This window comes from Poromitra crassiceps (assembly GCF_964638095.1).
Source record: "Poromitra crassiceps genome assembly, chromosome: 16".
NCBI classification, from domain to species: domain Eukaryota; kingdom Metazoa; phylum Chordata; class Actinopteri; order Beryciformes; family Melamphaidae; genus Poromitra; species Poromitra crassiceps.
The window spans coordinates 22,014,587-22,028,880 of record NC_139645.1 but is presented as its reverse complement, the minus strand read 5'-3'; the positions used below and the strand labels follow the sequence as shown (position 1 = coordinate 22,028,880).

At 46.1% G+C, this 14,294-nt stretch overlaps 1 protein-coding gene across 1 annotated transcript in view; it reads right to left on the bottom strand.

The window, feature by feature from the left end:
• LOC310791522 (protein NLRC3-like) overlaps positions 1–14,294 on the bottom strand; it is a 39,315-nt gene that overhangs the window by 2,963 nt on the left and 22,058 nt on the right. Inside the window, exons 4-5 of the mRNA XM_083653196.1 lie at positions 10,460–10,551; positions 7,800–7,846 (exon numbers count right to left, since the gene is read on the bottom strand). Coding sequence (XP_083509322.1) covers positions 7,800–7,846; positions 10,460–10,551 — 139 coding nt within the window. The remainder of the gene's footprint in view (positions 1–7,799; positions 7,847–10,459; positions 10,552–14,294) is intronic.

Genomic DNA, 14,294 nt, shown 5'->3' with positions numbered 1-14,294 from the left:
ACAACCCGCTCTACCTCCTGAGCTGCAGCCGCCCCATATACAGTATATATCTGTATATATTTCAATACAAAATATTGTTGACACGGTTGTTGTTGGAACTACCTGTATTTTGTTACAATAACATCATGTTTCTGTTGTGTATGTTACAAACTGTTTTAGTTTTGTTCTCCCTCTGTCTGTACGACCATGTACTATGTGCTTTATACTGTAACTCACTATGGTCATGCTAATAAAGCATCTTTGAATTGAATTGACTGAGGGAGAGAGAGGGAGAGAGAGATAAGGGAGAGTATGAGGGAGAGAGAGAGAGAGAGAGAGGGGGAGAAACTGGGGGAGAGAGAGAGGGAGAGGAGGAGAGGGAGGGAGAGAGAGGAGAGGGAGAGAGACTGAGGGAGAGAGAGGAGAGGGAGAGAGACTGAGGGAGAGAGAGGAGAGGGAGAGAGAGAGAGAGAAGAGAGAGACTGAGGGAGAGAGAGGAGAGGGAGGGAGAGAGTTAACCAATGAACCAGAGACACACCTCATGGGACACAACACCCACAGAAACAGATCCTTAAGAGATCCTTAAAGTCGAGCTGAACCCAAGAATGACTTTTCTTTTCTTTTAGTTCAAATACCTGGGTATGCAGTGCACCTATTTAATAATGTATGCCAAACAAATCACAACAATCTAATTTCTTTAGTTTTTCACATCAAAAGTTCGTTTTTCAAGATTTCATTGATAACAGTAATTTACAGTTTGCTGACGTCACCTAGTACTATCAAATTTCTACCCCATTTCAACCAATCATTTCACGACATGCAGCTGTCAATCAAATCTTCATTTCAGGATCATTTTCTCTTCCAAATGAAGGGGAAAATGGCACCTAGTGCCTGTCATCTGGCAGAGTTTCTAGCCCATAAACTAACTACTAACTTGAGCAAGTATGCAAACTAAATCAAACTGTAATGTCTAAGAATGCAAAGAAATGTAACTGGCTCGTTAAAACACGCATTCCAGGAATATTATTTACATTTATAACGATAATGGCGCGCGCCTCCGAGCCTGACAGCCTCCCTCCATTGCCTCATAAGAAGCAATGGAGGCCCAGAGAACTGAGAGTGTGTAAACAGTGTTCTTCAGGGGAAATAGAAAGTGAGGTCCATTTTCTCCTCTTCTGCCCCCTGCTGTCAGAGAGGCCTTCCTGCAGCAGCTCAGAGCAGCAGTCAGCAGACTGCCCCCTGCTGTCAGAGAGGCCTTCCTGCAGCAGGTCAGAGCAGCAGTCAGCAGACTGCCCCCTGCTGTCAGAGAGGCCTTCCTGCAGCAGCTCAGAGCAGCAGACTCGTCATATCAGGGAAAAACATGTGATGAACTGATGAAACTGTTTAGGTGAAGAACCACAATTGACAGACTTATCTGCACAATATGTAGGCTAACACTCTGCCATGACATTAGAGGGAACAACAATGAATTAATATGATCTGTTGACATGTGACTCCTGTATGTATTGTAACTGTAATCAATTGTATTTTATTAATGTTGTTTTGTTTGATCAATTCTTTATGCTTTGGCAATATTGTACTTGAGACATCCATGCCAATAAAGCGAATTTGAATTTGAGAGACTGAGGGAGAGAGAGGAGAAGAGGGAGGGAGGGAGACTGAGGGAGAGAGAGGAGAGGGAGAGAGGGAGAGGAGAGGAAGGGAGAGAGACTGAGGGCCCCTGCACACAAACATGGGTGGTGAACGATGTACTCGCTATCGCCCTGTCAAGCCCTGCCCACTGCTACAGCGTGGTTGGCTGCCCTTCTGTATTTCCGCCTTCAATTGGTCGATTTCCCTCCCTGCTGTCTGTCGCTCATCACCTTGCAAAGCATGCTGGGATACCTGGCGTCAGGACATCACAAACGACAAGACGAGAGGAGGGGCCAAAACCAAAATAGACCAATTGAAGACAGAAATACAGCAAAGCAGCCAACCACACTGCAGCAGCAGGACAGGACTTGACAGGGCGAGTGTGAGTACATGTGAGTTGATCATGTTTGGTGAGAAGGGGGTCTGAGGGAGAGAGAGGTTGAGGAGGAGAGGGAGAGAGAGAGAGGGAGAGAGAGAGGGAGAGAGAGGGAGAGGAGGAGAGGGAGAGGAAGAGAGAGAGAGGGGGAGAGAGACTGAGGGAGAGAGACGGAGGGAGAGAGACTGAGGGAGGGAGAGGGAGAGGAGGAGAGTGAGGAGAGAGAGAGATAGGGAGAGACTGGGGGAGGAGGAGAGGGAGAGAGAGGAGGGAGAGGAGGAGAGGAAGGGAGAGAGACTGAGGGAAAGAGAGGAGAGGGATAGAGACTGAGGGAGGGAGAGAGAGGAGAGAGAGGCAGAGAGACTGAGGGAGAGAGAGGAAGAGGAGTAGAGAGAGAGGAGGGAGAGAGACTGAGGGAGGGAGAGAGAGGGAGAGGAGGAGAGAGAGGGTGAGAGACTGAGGGAGAGAGAGAGAGGGAGAGGAGGAGAGGGAGAGAGAGGGGAGAGACTGAGGGAGAGAAAGAGAGAGAGGGAGAGGAGAGCGATAGATAAATGAGGGAGAGAGAGGAGAGGGAGAGATACTGAGGGAGGGAGAGGGAGTGGAGGAGAGGAGGAGAGGGGGGAGAGAGAGGAGAGGGAGTGAGACAACTGAGGGAGAGAGAGAGGGATACATTGTGCGAGCACCAATAGAGCTGCAGGCGAGGCCACACAGCAGCAGAGCTGCAGGCGAGGCCACACAGCAGCCGAGCTGCAGGCGAGGCCACACAGCAGCAGAGCTGCAGGCGAGGCCACACAGCAGCAGAGCTGCGGGCGAGACCACACAGCAGCAGAGCTGCAGGCGAGGCCACACAGCAGCAGAGCTGCAGGCGAGGCCACACAGCAGCCGAGCTGCAGGCGAGGCCACACAGCAGCAGAGCTGCAGGCGAGGCCACACAGCAGCAGAGCTGCAGGCGAGGCCACACAGCAGCAGACCTGCAGGCGAGGCCACACAGCAGCAGAGCTGCAGGCGAGGCCACACAGCAGCAGACCTGCAGGCGAGGCCACACAGCAGCAGAGCTGTGAATGTGAGCTGCAGGAATCGGTTCCTAGTTTGTTTAAATGTCACTTATCAAAGCATCTGATTTGATGCAGAACAAACAATCAAGTCAACAGCTGCTGATGTGGACAAAGCAAACTTACCTACAAGCCCAAATCACAAGCTGCTAACTTAGACAAGACATCATGAAGTCAACATGCTAAACTAAACACCAGACATCAAACACATCATGATGCATCTATGTGACTTTTAGGTGAAGAAACAGTAGCCCCGTTTACATGGATTGTTTTCCTCAATCTGATTGAAATCAGTCGGATTATACGAATCTGATTTGATCTGTATACATGAACGCTAAATAAAGCGATCCACGTTCAATCCGCGTATACATGGCCCCAGCTGAAACCGATTACAGACATGCGCAAACGGTCTCTCCCACTACCTGCAGAGAAGAAGAGGTGCACTTCTGTCTACCACTTTTCCTGTTTACCTCTGGAAAAATGGATCTAGTGCTGCACGATTTGGGGGAAAGGTGCGATTAGCGATTATGGTGGACAATATTGCGATTTGCGATTGTGATTGCGATATAATAAACAAATGGTATCTAGGGATGTGCCGGCATGAGTTTTTGACGGTATAACCTTGGACAAAAATACCACAGTTTCACGTAGCCTATCACAGAATAAAATACATGAAATATATTACAATTTAAAATATATTAAAACTAAATAAATAAAACAATTTGAAATAAAATTATCTTTAAAAAAAACAAACATTTTGAGACATTTGCCTGTCATAAACATGTAAAAAAGAAACACTAGAAAAATAGAAACTGCGCTGTTACAGCACATAGAAGATGGCTCAGACTGCAAAGTTAGTTACATGTCTGTCAAGTAGGCCTAATACAATAATACATCTCGTTTATTTTCTTTGTAGCGACAGATGGCCTTAAACGCCACACTCACGTGACGCTTCTTGAAAGAGAGACGAGGTAACGTGCATCTGCAGACTTTATCGAGGGACCATGAAGGCATCATGTGACAGGCTAGTTAGTGTTAGAAGCCTGGAGGTGCTGCTGCAAACAGCTGTGACAGTGTTTTCTCTGATATCAACCTTGTTAATCTCGCTATATTCTTCATCACAGCGGGTCATTACCCACTGTGCACTTAATCGTGCACTAGTTCTGCATAAGCACCTGCAGCTCTCTCCTTATTTTACTGACGTTCTCGCTAATCACACGGCTGTTTACATGCATTTCTGAACGGCTAGCTAGTTATTAGCATAGCTAGCTGTTAGCGATCATGGATGTTCTCTCCCTCTCTCTCGGTAAGATGTTATGTTTGTGAACCTTGCTGCGCATAACATTACTTATTTGCGGGAGTGCATGGGAGAAGTCTCCCGCTACGCTAGTGTTGATGCCCAGTGTGATGGCAGAGAAACGTGTGTTTGCTGCGTCACGTGTAACGTTAGTTTAGAGGAGGCACACACTCAAAAAGACATGAACAAATAATAATAATCGCACACTTTTGCAGTTATGTAATCGCACGTGCTGTCATTTGCGGCTCTACGGTCTCAGCAGTTAATCATCCTCCAGAGATATTTGGCCAGGAGAAGAAGAAGAATGTACCGCTCTCAGGGTTTCTATTAAGAAGTTTGTCTCAACCACCGTCCAGTTCTTCTGCACTAGAGAGCGCATGCGCAGAATGAATAATCCACTCTATCAACAGAATCCACTCTATTCAGCCGTTTATATGCAGCATCAAGCTGATTATCAATCGGCGTAGACTACCTGTTTCAATACGATCGAAAATGTAAAATGATCCGGGTGAATCGGGTCGGCTAAGGTGTTTATATGAGACATTTTGAATCCGACTGACCTATCGATCCCATTATAAGTAGGATTTTTGGACCCATGTAAACGGGGCTAGTGTCACTTACAGATGATGTCATCATGTATAAACTATGAAGAAGAGGATGACATCATGTATAAACTATGAAGAAGAGGATGACATCATGTATAAACTATGAAGAAGATGATGTCATCATGTATAAACTATGAAGAAGAGGATGACATCATGTATAAACTATGAAGAAGATGATGACATCATGTATAAACTATGAAGAAGATGATGACATCATGTATAAACTATGAAGATGATGATGTCATCATGTATAAACTATGAAGAAGAGGATGACATCATGTATAAACTATGAAGAAGAAGATGTCATCATGTATAAAGTATGAAGAAGAGGATGTCATCATGTATAAATTATGAAGAAGATGATGTCATCAGTGACTACGTTTACATGAACACAATATTCCACTATTATTCGGAAAATGACAATATTCTGAATTTGAGAAGGGTCATGTAAACAGCATATTCCAGTTGCATTTTCCGAATTTGCCCTTTCTCCGAATTTAGCATTTTCCGATTAAGACATCTGGGTTATTCCAGTATTATTCTGGTTTTCGGAGGATTCTTTGATCATGTATACAGCGCATTCAGAATATGCGTCTCAATCAGAGTTTTTACCGGAGTCTGCGACGCATGTTGCCTGTTTGTGAAGTCCACAATGCTTGCGAGCCTGCAAGGTAATAACGTAGGCTGCTAGCCTACTTTTTATGAAAGACTTGGATGCGCAACACTAAACCTTTCAGCAGCAAGCTCCTGAAAAGGACCAAGTGATGGGGGGGCGGCGGCGGCGCGGTAGCATGTATCGAAAACAAGAAATGTGATAGGAAACAGCCTTAGCGAATTTGTAACCAAACAAAAACAAATCAAGTCATATCTGACTAGTTTTTAATTTATTTCTCCCCACAAAAGTTTGATAGCCTATCAGTCAGTCAGCTCCTATCCTCTCCACAGTGTGGATGCACAGTCACACAACACTGCCTGCCTCTATGGCTGCCTCACACAATAGAATTGGCTGCATCACGTTAGAGACAAATCTGGAGACTTCAAAAAACATGTCGTTTTAACGGAGTCCATTCGACAACGAGGGGTGGCAATGTGCCAAAAATGCCTTTGTTAAGCTACATAAAGCCGCGCAGTCAAAATAGTGGTCGGACTGTCGTCAATCACTGTGGGTGATTTATTTTATGACATTCAAGTCATATCTGACTAGTTTTAAATGTATTTCTCCCCACAAAAGTTTGATAGCCTATCAGTCAGAGTCAGTCAGCTCCTATCCACTCCGCAGTGTGGGCGCACAGTAGCGTCAGGGACGATGAAAATTAATTTGGGGACGGAGCCGTACGATAGCCTAAACACGCTCTGCTCGTTATGAACAGCGTTAAAAATGACATGCCACACACACACGCACACTAAACAGACATGCGGGCACTGGCAGAGAGACAAACAGGCAGATAGAGCGGCACGCATCGCGCAAAAAGTGTCAGAATCTCGGCTGCTCTTTGTGATATTTGTTTCATTTGCTTCAGTCATCCTGCTGCCTCGTATTCTCAGGAGAGCGCGTTTCTGCTCCACTTTTCACTTTCCTTCCCCCCTGCCTCTCTCTCACTGCTCAACGCTGTGTGTGTGTGTGTGTGGACGGATCTGCGGATAATGACCTGCCAGAGTTAAACAACAGCTCATTTTGCGCTAATCCGGATCTTACACCGGCGAGCGAGGTGAATAAGATACGGACTCGCGGGAATGCGCGTAGGCCGGCTAATTGTTGTTTAACATGCAGGCCAACCGGCTAGGAACGGGTTATCATACGGATTCCACTGCATGTTAAGAAGTGGCTTCAGTATGTGTGTGTGTGTGTGTGTGTATGTTTGTGTGTGTGTGTGTGTGTGTGTGTGTGTGTGTGTGTGCGTCTGTGTGTATTTGTGTGTGTATGTGTGTTTATGTGTATGTGTGTATGTGTGTGTGTGTGTGCGCGCGTGTGTATGTGTGTGTGTGTGTGTGTGTGTGTGTGTAAATGTGTATGTGTGTGTGTGTGTGTGTGCTCGCGTGTGTATGTATGTGTGTGTGTGTGTGTGCTCTGCTTCTGCTCAGACTGACTCCTATAATCAAGTTGTGGAGGCAGGGTACACACACACACACACACACACACACACACACACACACACACACAAACACACACACACACCTCAACCCACGCACACAGACTCGGCATAACGCCACCTACTGGCAAACACAGAAAGTGGTTTATCTCTAGAACTATTTGTCGGATCAACTTCAAACTTTGTGAGGGCGCTTAAAGGATAATTTCGTTTTTTCCCCAACCTGGACCCTATTTTCCACACTGTATGTGTCTAAGGGACTTATCGTGACATCATTTTTTCAGATTGGTTGAGTACTCACCAAGCTAGCCTTGTTTACAGCTCGAGCATTATCGTCAAACAACTACCAGTGTAACCCAGTCGGGCAATTGCGCACCGTCATTCCACGGTTCATTCTCAGTAAAAAGAAAAAACTGACAGCTTGAATTTCAGGTCGCAATTTTCTCTCTCTGTAGTGATCTGACCTGGGACGTTTGAATGCAAGTAAATAAACAAACAGATAAATAAATAAATAAATAAATAATTAGGCCAGCATTTATTTTTCAAAACGTGTAGCGACATCTGGCCACTGAAAGGGAATGGTGTCTATATGGGACTTGGCTTTTAATTGAAGTTTTATGGTATTAACAGACTGACAGTTCATTTCTTCAATTTCATCATAACACATTTTCTCAGCCATCTTGTTTCAGAATAGGATTTGAATGAATAGATGTCACACATGAGCTTTCTATTTCAATAGAAACTGAATCAAACTAAATACACACTTACACTTCCTCAGGCCTGGTTTCAACCACCGCACTGCATCATGGTCCACACTGTGGGGGAGGGGGGTAAATAAAGTTAGACAGCATCATCTCTTTGATAATGAACAAATAACCTTCATAACCTTCCATAGGAGGGATTTTTCCAGACGCCATCACTAATATCCTCCATTCAACATCAAACAATATTTCACAGCTTCTAGCAGCTCTGTTCACACTGACTTCATGAATCAGAGTCAATGTTCATGTTGGTGCAGACCTGAGTCACATGACCAGACTGAGTCTGTACGCTAACACGAGTCACTCCACTCCTGTCAATAATGGCTGTAACCATAGTAACGTTTAGTGCAGACCAATATGGCGGCTTCCTGTGCTTTTAGTTTACTGGACACTAGTAGCACCAGTATGAACTTTAGACTTTAAAGAAAAACTACATTTGGCCTCAAGACACAGAACTGGAGGAGCAGCTGCAGTGTTGAGGAGACAGACTGATAGAGGATAACTGGAGGAGCAGCTGCAGTGTTGAGGAGACAGACTGATAGAGAATAACTGGTGGAGCAGCTGCAGTGTTGAGGAGACAGACTGATAGAAAATAACTGGTGGAGCAGCTGCAGTGTTGAGGAGAGACTCTTTAAATTAACCATCAAAAAGTTAGGTAACGAGTAATGAGTGTGGAGCCTGACGTCATGTAACAAGAGGCCGTGTGTATGTGTGTGTGTGTGTGTGTGTGTGTGTGTGTGTGTGTGTGTGTGTGTGTGTGTGTGTGTGTGTGTGCGCGTGTGTGTGTCTGTGTGACAAGCGGCTGTCCACTCCGCTTCTGGTTCACACTATTCAAAGCGACTGAATCCACTCTCAGATTCCGGATCAACAGCTGAACGTTTCAGTTTCATTCAAAATCTTCTCTCTCCATAACTGAACTGTGTGAACTGAACAGCATGAAGCTACAATGAGGATCCACAGCTGGATTTAGCAGCAAATACATAGCTATATCAGCTCGTATCATTAGCACAACCACATAGTAGCTCCCATCGGCTCCACAGAGCTATCTATGTACCGTTTGCGACAACAACAACGTTAATTCAAGCATTTGAGCATAATTGCAGCGGCAGAAATTACATTTCCGATTATAAGGCTATCGTTATCGTCTGATAACGATGTTGTGTCGATATCATCGTGCAGTAGAGATGCACGGGCCACAGTTATAACTATTGGTTGAGTACTCACCCAGATAGTCTAGTTTACAGCTCATCAAACAACTACCAGTGTAACCCAGTCGGGCAATTGTGCACCGTCATTCCACGTTTGCTATAGGGATGGGAATTTCATGCATTTTTCTGAACCGTTAGTTGCGCAACTTAACAATCAGTTAATCGGTTAATTGTTAACGTTGTTTCTCTCCCCCCCCTAAAAAAAAATCACGTCTCGTCTTTCTCTCAGTTGAAGTTCTATTTAACCTCACAGTCACACAATAGCTACATATCATTTTTGTGACATTCATGGCATGAATCACAAACGAAAATAATAATAAAACTATAATTAGCCTAAAAACAATAAGGCTCACCTCCTTTGAACAGCCGCCTGTCTTTAATAGTCATTTCAACAAAGGGGGACGTGATCGCCTGGTTCAATGAACTTCATGAAATCCCTCTCCGTCCACCACGCTTCTTTTCCACCATAAAGTAAGGCTTCTGTGTTATTGTCTCTGCACGCACGATGCCTGCTCCAATCAGCCTAGTATTAATATTTAGCTATAACTTTTATGAGTGACAGCGTCCACAATCAGCGTCCAGCGATAATGGAACGTAACGTGACGTTGAGCGATGCTCGTCGGGGAATCATAAATTGCCCCTGGAGTTGAATTTTGAGAACGGCGTCGCAGTATTTACAGATTTACTTTTAGAGTGTAATCATTCTATGCTGTTGCTAGCGCGAGCTTGCGGCTAATTTTAGCATCTGTTTTGTTTCATGTTTGCTCAATTCACTTCCTACTTCCTCATGCATGTGTGACGACCTTCTCACGTGACCACTCCTTCTGTTGCGCTAGCTGGGTGAGGTACGCCCTCTGCTGGACTGGTATAATTAACACACTGTGAGCTATGAAGACTGAATTGATGACACAAAGTAACAATGTTGTCAGTCAAAACAGTTAATTAATTTGAATCGGTTACGTTCTTAACGGCAGTTAACGGACTATCGGTTAATCATTAACACCCCCAGTTCACTAAAATTGCTTGTTATGCTGCTGGGAGACTCAAACTGTCATAGTGTCTGGCAACATGGAAACGACTCTATACATGAATATTATTCTCCGGACAGAGAAAATGGGCATGAACAGGTGAGGAGAGAGAGGAGCAGGCAGAGTATATACCCTCCTCTTCAATGCTGGAGACCGGGGTTCGATTCCCAGCATGTTCAAAGTAAGTCTACATTTAAACCGTAAGTCACATTTAATGTTATTTAAGCCTGCCTAACCCAAACCATTTCTCTAACCTTAACCAAGTTGCTTTAGGTGCCTAAACATAACCGCAACACAAGTTGTTGCTACGCTGTCATGGTTTTGAAGAATGAGGAAAAAGGGGTATCCAGTGCGTTAAAAAGGGGTCCTGACCAAACATCAGTTTTTCACAAGTTGGCACAGCCTTCTAGCAGACGTTAACCTCTCCATACCTGAGAGAGTCCAGTCTCCATTGTGGATCCTCCAGTCCAGCAGAGAGCAGCTTCACTCCTGAGGCTCCTGGATTATTGTAGCTCAAGTCCAGCTGTCTCAGATGGGAGGGGTTGGAGCTCAGAGCTGAGGCCAGAGAATCACAGCCTTCCTCTGTGAGCTGACAGCCTGACAACCTACACACACACACACACACACACACACACACACACACACACACACACACACACACACACACACACACTAAAGCAGTGGTTCTCAACTGGTCTAGCCTCATGACCAACATTTTCCCTTAGTCATTTACAGAATTTAGTCTAAATTGTAGGGTAATTTAGCCCTCTTCACAACAAGCTAGCATGGCATATTGGTACCAATGGATGCATTAGGTCTTCTAGTTTCATATGGTACTAGTATCTTAACTTTTGCTTTAAAATGGGCCTGCTAGCATCTGAAAGATAGTAATGTTGGCCGCCGATGCCAGCATTCTCAATGAGTAGACCGGTGATCCTCACTATTTCTTCGATGAGAGCCGCACTGGCAGGACAAAGTCAATAGGAGAGCCACTTTTACCGCAAAACACCAAAAGCCACCCCAACCAAGCACATTTGCCTACCATTTTTATGTTTTATTGTTTTCCACACACACACACACACACACACACACACACACACACACACACACACACACAGTTAGGATGATGTCATCATTCCTACTATGATGTCATAGATCACTGATGATGTCACAGACGGTGATGATGTCATGATTCATAAGTGTCTAAATCATGCCTCTCGGATGGTCTCACTGATGATGTCATAACACAAGGTGATGTCATAATCGGGACCTATAAAGGTTTGCTCTGCAAGTCCTCTGCAGTTGTTCATAGACTAACCTCACGCAAACCTTCTGCAACAGTTCCCATCTTTCGAACCTTGCAGACTCAGCTATCAAGTGCTTCAGCGTTTCTAGTTATCTTTGTCGCTACCATAGAGACCATACTGCTCTATGGGTGTGAGACATGGACCCTTTCCAAGGCCACATCACGAGCTACACGCGGATGCTGCGAATGGCATTTAACATCTGCTGGTCACAGCACATCACAAATAAACAACTCTATGATAGGGTTGCCACCCGTCCCTTAAAATACGGAATTGTCCCGTATCTGACAGTTAAAAGATGCGTCCCGTTTTGAACCAATACGGGACGCTGTTTGTTCCGTATTTTCATCCCACCCGCATTGCGTGGTGAAAACCCGCCCTATACGACTGGTTGAATATTACACGGTGCCTCCGTTCCTCAGATGGTTAGTCCGACAGCACATGAACGCAGCATAAGCGTCAGTCTGCCCTTCTGGTCTCTCTGATTGGCTCTGAACTGTCAGAGCCAATCAGAGCAGAGTAGGGGCGGGTCTTCTACTCAGAATGTAGTGGGAAGAAGATGGCTGAACCGGCTGCTGCTGATTCTGAATCTGAACATTATACTCCGCCTCGTCCTGCAAAACGAAAGCGTATGCAGAAATATAGACGTGAATGGGAACAAGCAAACACATGGCTGGACAGCGTGAGTGGACCTGAAAATGAATACAAAGCCAATTGCAAAGTATGTCGGCGGGTGTTTTCTGTGGCGACGTCAGACAGCATGCCTCTGGAGAGCAACATTCCCGTAACGTCAGGACCCAGAAGAACCAAGCTGCAGTGACACAGTTCTTCATACCACAAGCATCTCCTGAGGCTGATACGGTAATGATAACTTTTGAATCCCTGATGAGACGTCATGTTCTGATCGATTAGATTTAATTAACTATTATTTACTAGGAAAATTAATCACAGCACAAGGGACTGACTCCTGGTTTTGGCTGCTGAGGGGGGCGTGGCGCCCTTATGGACTGGCTGGCCTCTCTAGGCATGATGTTATTGTTTGTTTACAGTCTATGGTTTATGTTGAGTTTTACAGTTTAATACATAAACATTTATTTAATATATATGTATCAATATAAATATAGTGTACAATGATAAGAAAATAAACGTTGATGTTATGTTAATGTTATATGATCAACTAATCTGGAAAATTGCATTTATTAACAGGATAAAGAAAAGTAAAAAAAAAAAGCCAAAATTTTCCGTCGCCGCCCTTCGGACGGCGGCATCCGTGGGCCCTACTGCGAGGGGTGTCCCTTATTTCTCTGAATGAAAGGTGGCAACCCTACTCTATGATGACTTACCATGCCTCACCAGTAAAATAAGAGACAGGCGCCTACAGCTAGCTGGCCACTGCGCGAGACACCCTGAGCTGCCTGCTAGCCAAGTCATTCTGTGGGAACCAACTCATGAAAGGATGAACCCAGGAAGTCCAATTAAGACCATGGTCAACACCCTAAAAGAGGACTGCGGAGCTGTATCAACTGGGGAGCTGCGGACCCTGATGGAAGCATGAGACGTGTGGAAGATCCGACATCGTGCCCGACGGTGGCCATCTTGGCCTGAGTCGATGCAGTGAGTGAGTGAGTGAGTTATCGAGACTTCAGTTACCAAGTGTGTCTTGGAGATTAAGTATCCGCACCTAAATCCACATGTCTCACAGCAACCCTAACAGTATGAACAACTCAGAAATGGGTTTAGCGGATAAGTTCCCGCCAATCAAGGAGGAAGCCTTGAGCCTTGAGTTCAGTTTCCGAGCCTTTGTTCCAAACCCCGCCGGCCACTCCAGGTGACCCCCCAGGCCGATCAACGACCGTGCAAAGGGACAAGGTCTATCGGGCTCTGCTTGACAGCCACGCGGAAACACAACTGGCGCTAGCGCACTACACAGACATGCTTCGGGACCTGCTTGTCAGCCAGAAGGAAACAGCCCGGTGGCACGCCTTCCTGGCTAACCGGCTAGATCGGCTCGACGAATGGACAGAGGGGGTTGCCTTTCCGCAGTCTTCCGCTCCCCCTCCTCCGGAGCAGATCGTTGCCCCAACCCAAACACTGGAGGTTTCCAGTGCAGCCATGCCTCTTGCTCCCACTGTGCCTGCAGCTGGTTGAGCCACAGCACATATCCCTGCTAGGTGCAGCTGAGCGTCGTGACGATTTCAAAGAGAGGCTTGCAGGACTGCTGCAGGCGGAGGGCATGACTGTAGATGACCTCCGTCAGTTACCCCTTGCTGCCCCGGCCCCTACTTCCGCGTTGAATGCACATGAACATTTCGAGCTTGCTGCCAAGGTGAATGGGTGGGATGACCAATTGAGATTACAATTTATGTCATTGCTGCTGTCAGGCCGCGCTCGGGACCTTTTTAGTGGCCTTTCATCAGAGACTAAGAACAATTTCACCTTGTTGAAGGCCGTATGATAGTGAGGGCTGGTCTCGGGCGAGCCTTGCTTCAAGACGCCGGCTACGTGGTGAATCAGCTCAGGAGTTTGGCAGCCACCTGCGGAGGCTTGTTAGTAGAGCCTACCCCTCGGCTGACGCTCACACCCAGGATCTGTTGGCGAGGGAGCAGTTCCTTACCCATTTTGCGACTGGTGAGTTCCGCATTAACCTCCGTAGTTCCGAACCCCCCACACTGGAGGCTGCCATAAATCTCGCGTCAAAGTTGGAGCACCTAAAATCCTTGGAACTGAATGAGGTTACACCTGTCTCTCAGCCACTTCCAGCTCCTAAGCCCATACTCTGGGGGGGAGTTTGCATCACCCCAGAGCAAAGGCAGCCACATTCGAACACCAGCAGCCATCTGTACCATGATCAGACCGGCAGGGTTCGCATCACACCAGAGGAGAGGCAGCGCCGTTTGGACACCCGGTGCTGCCTGTACTGTGGTCGAGCCGGGCATTACCTCTCCTCCTGCTCCCGGCGTTC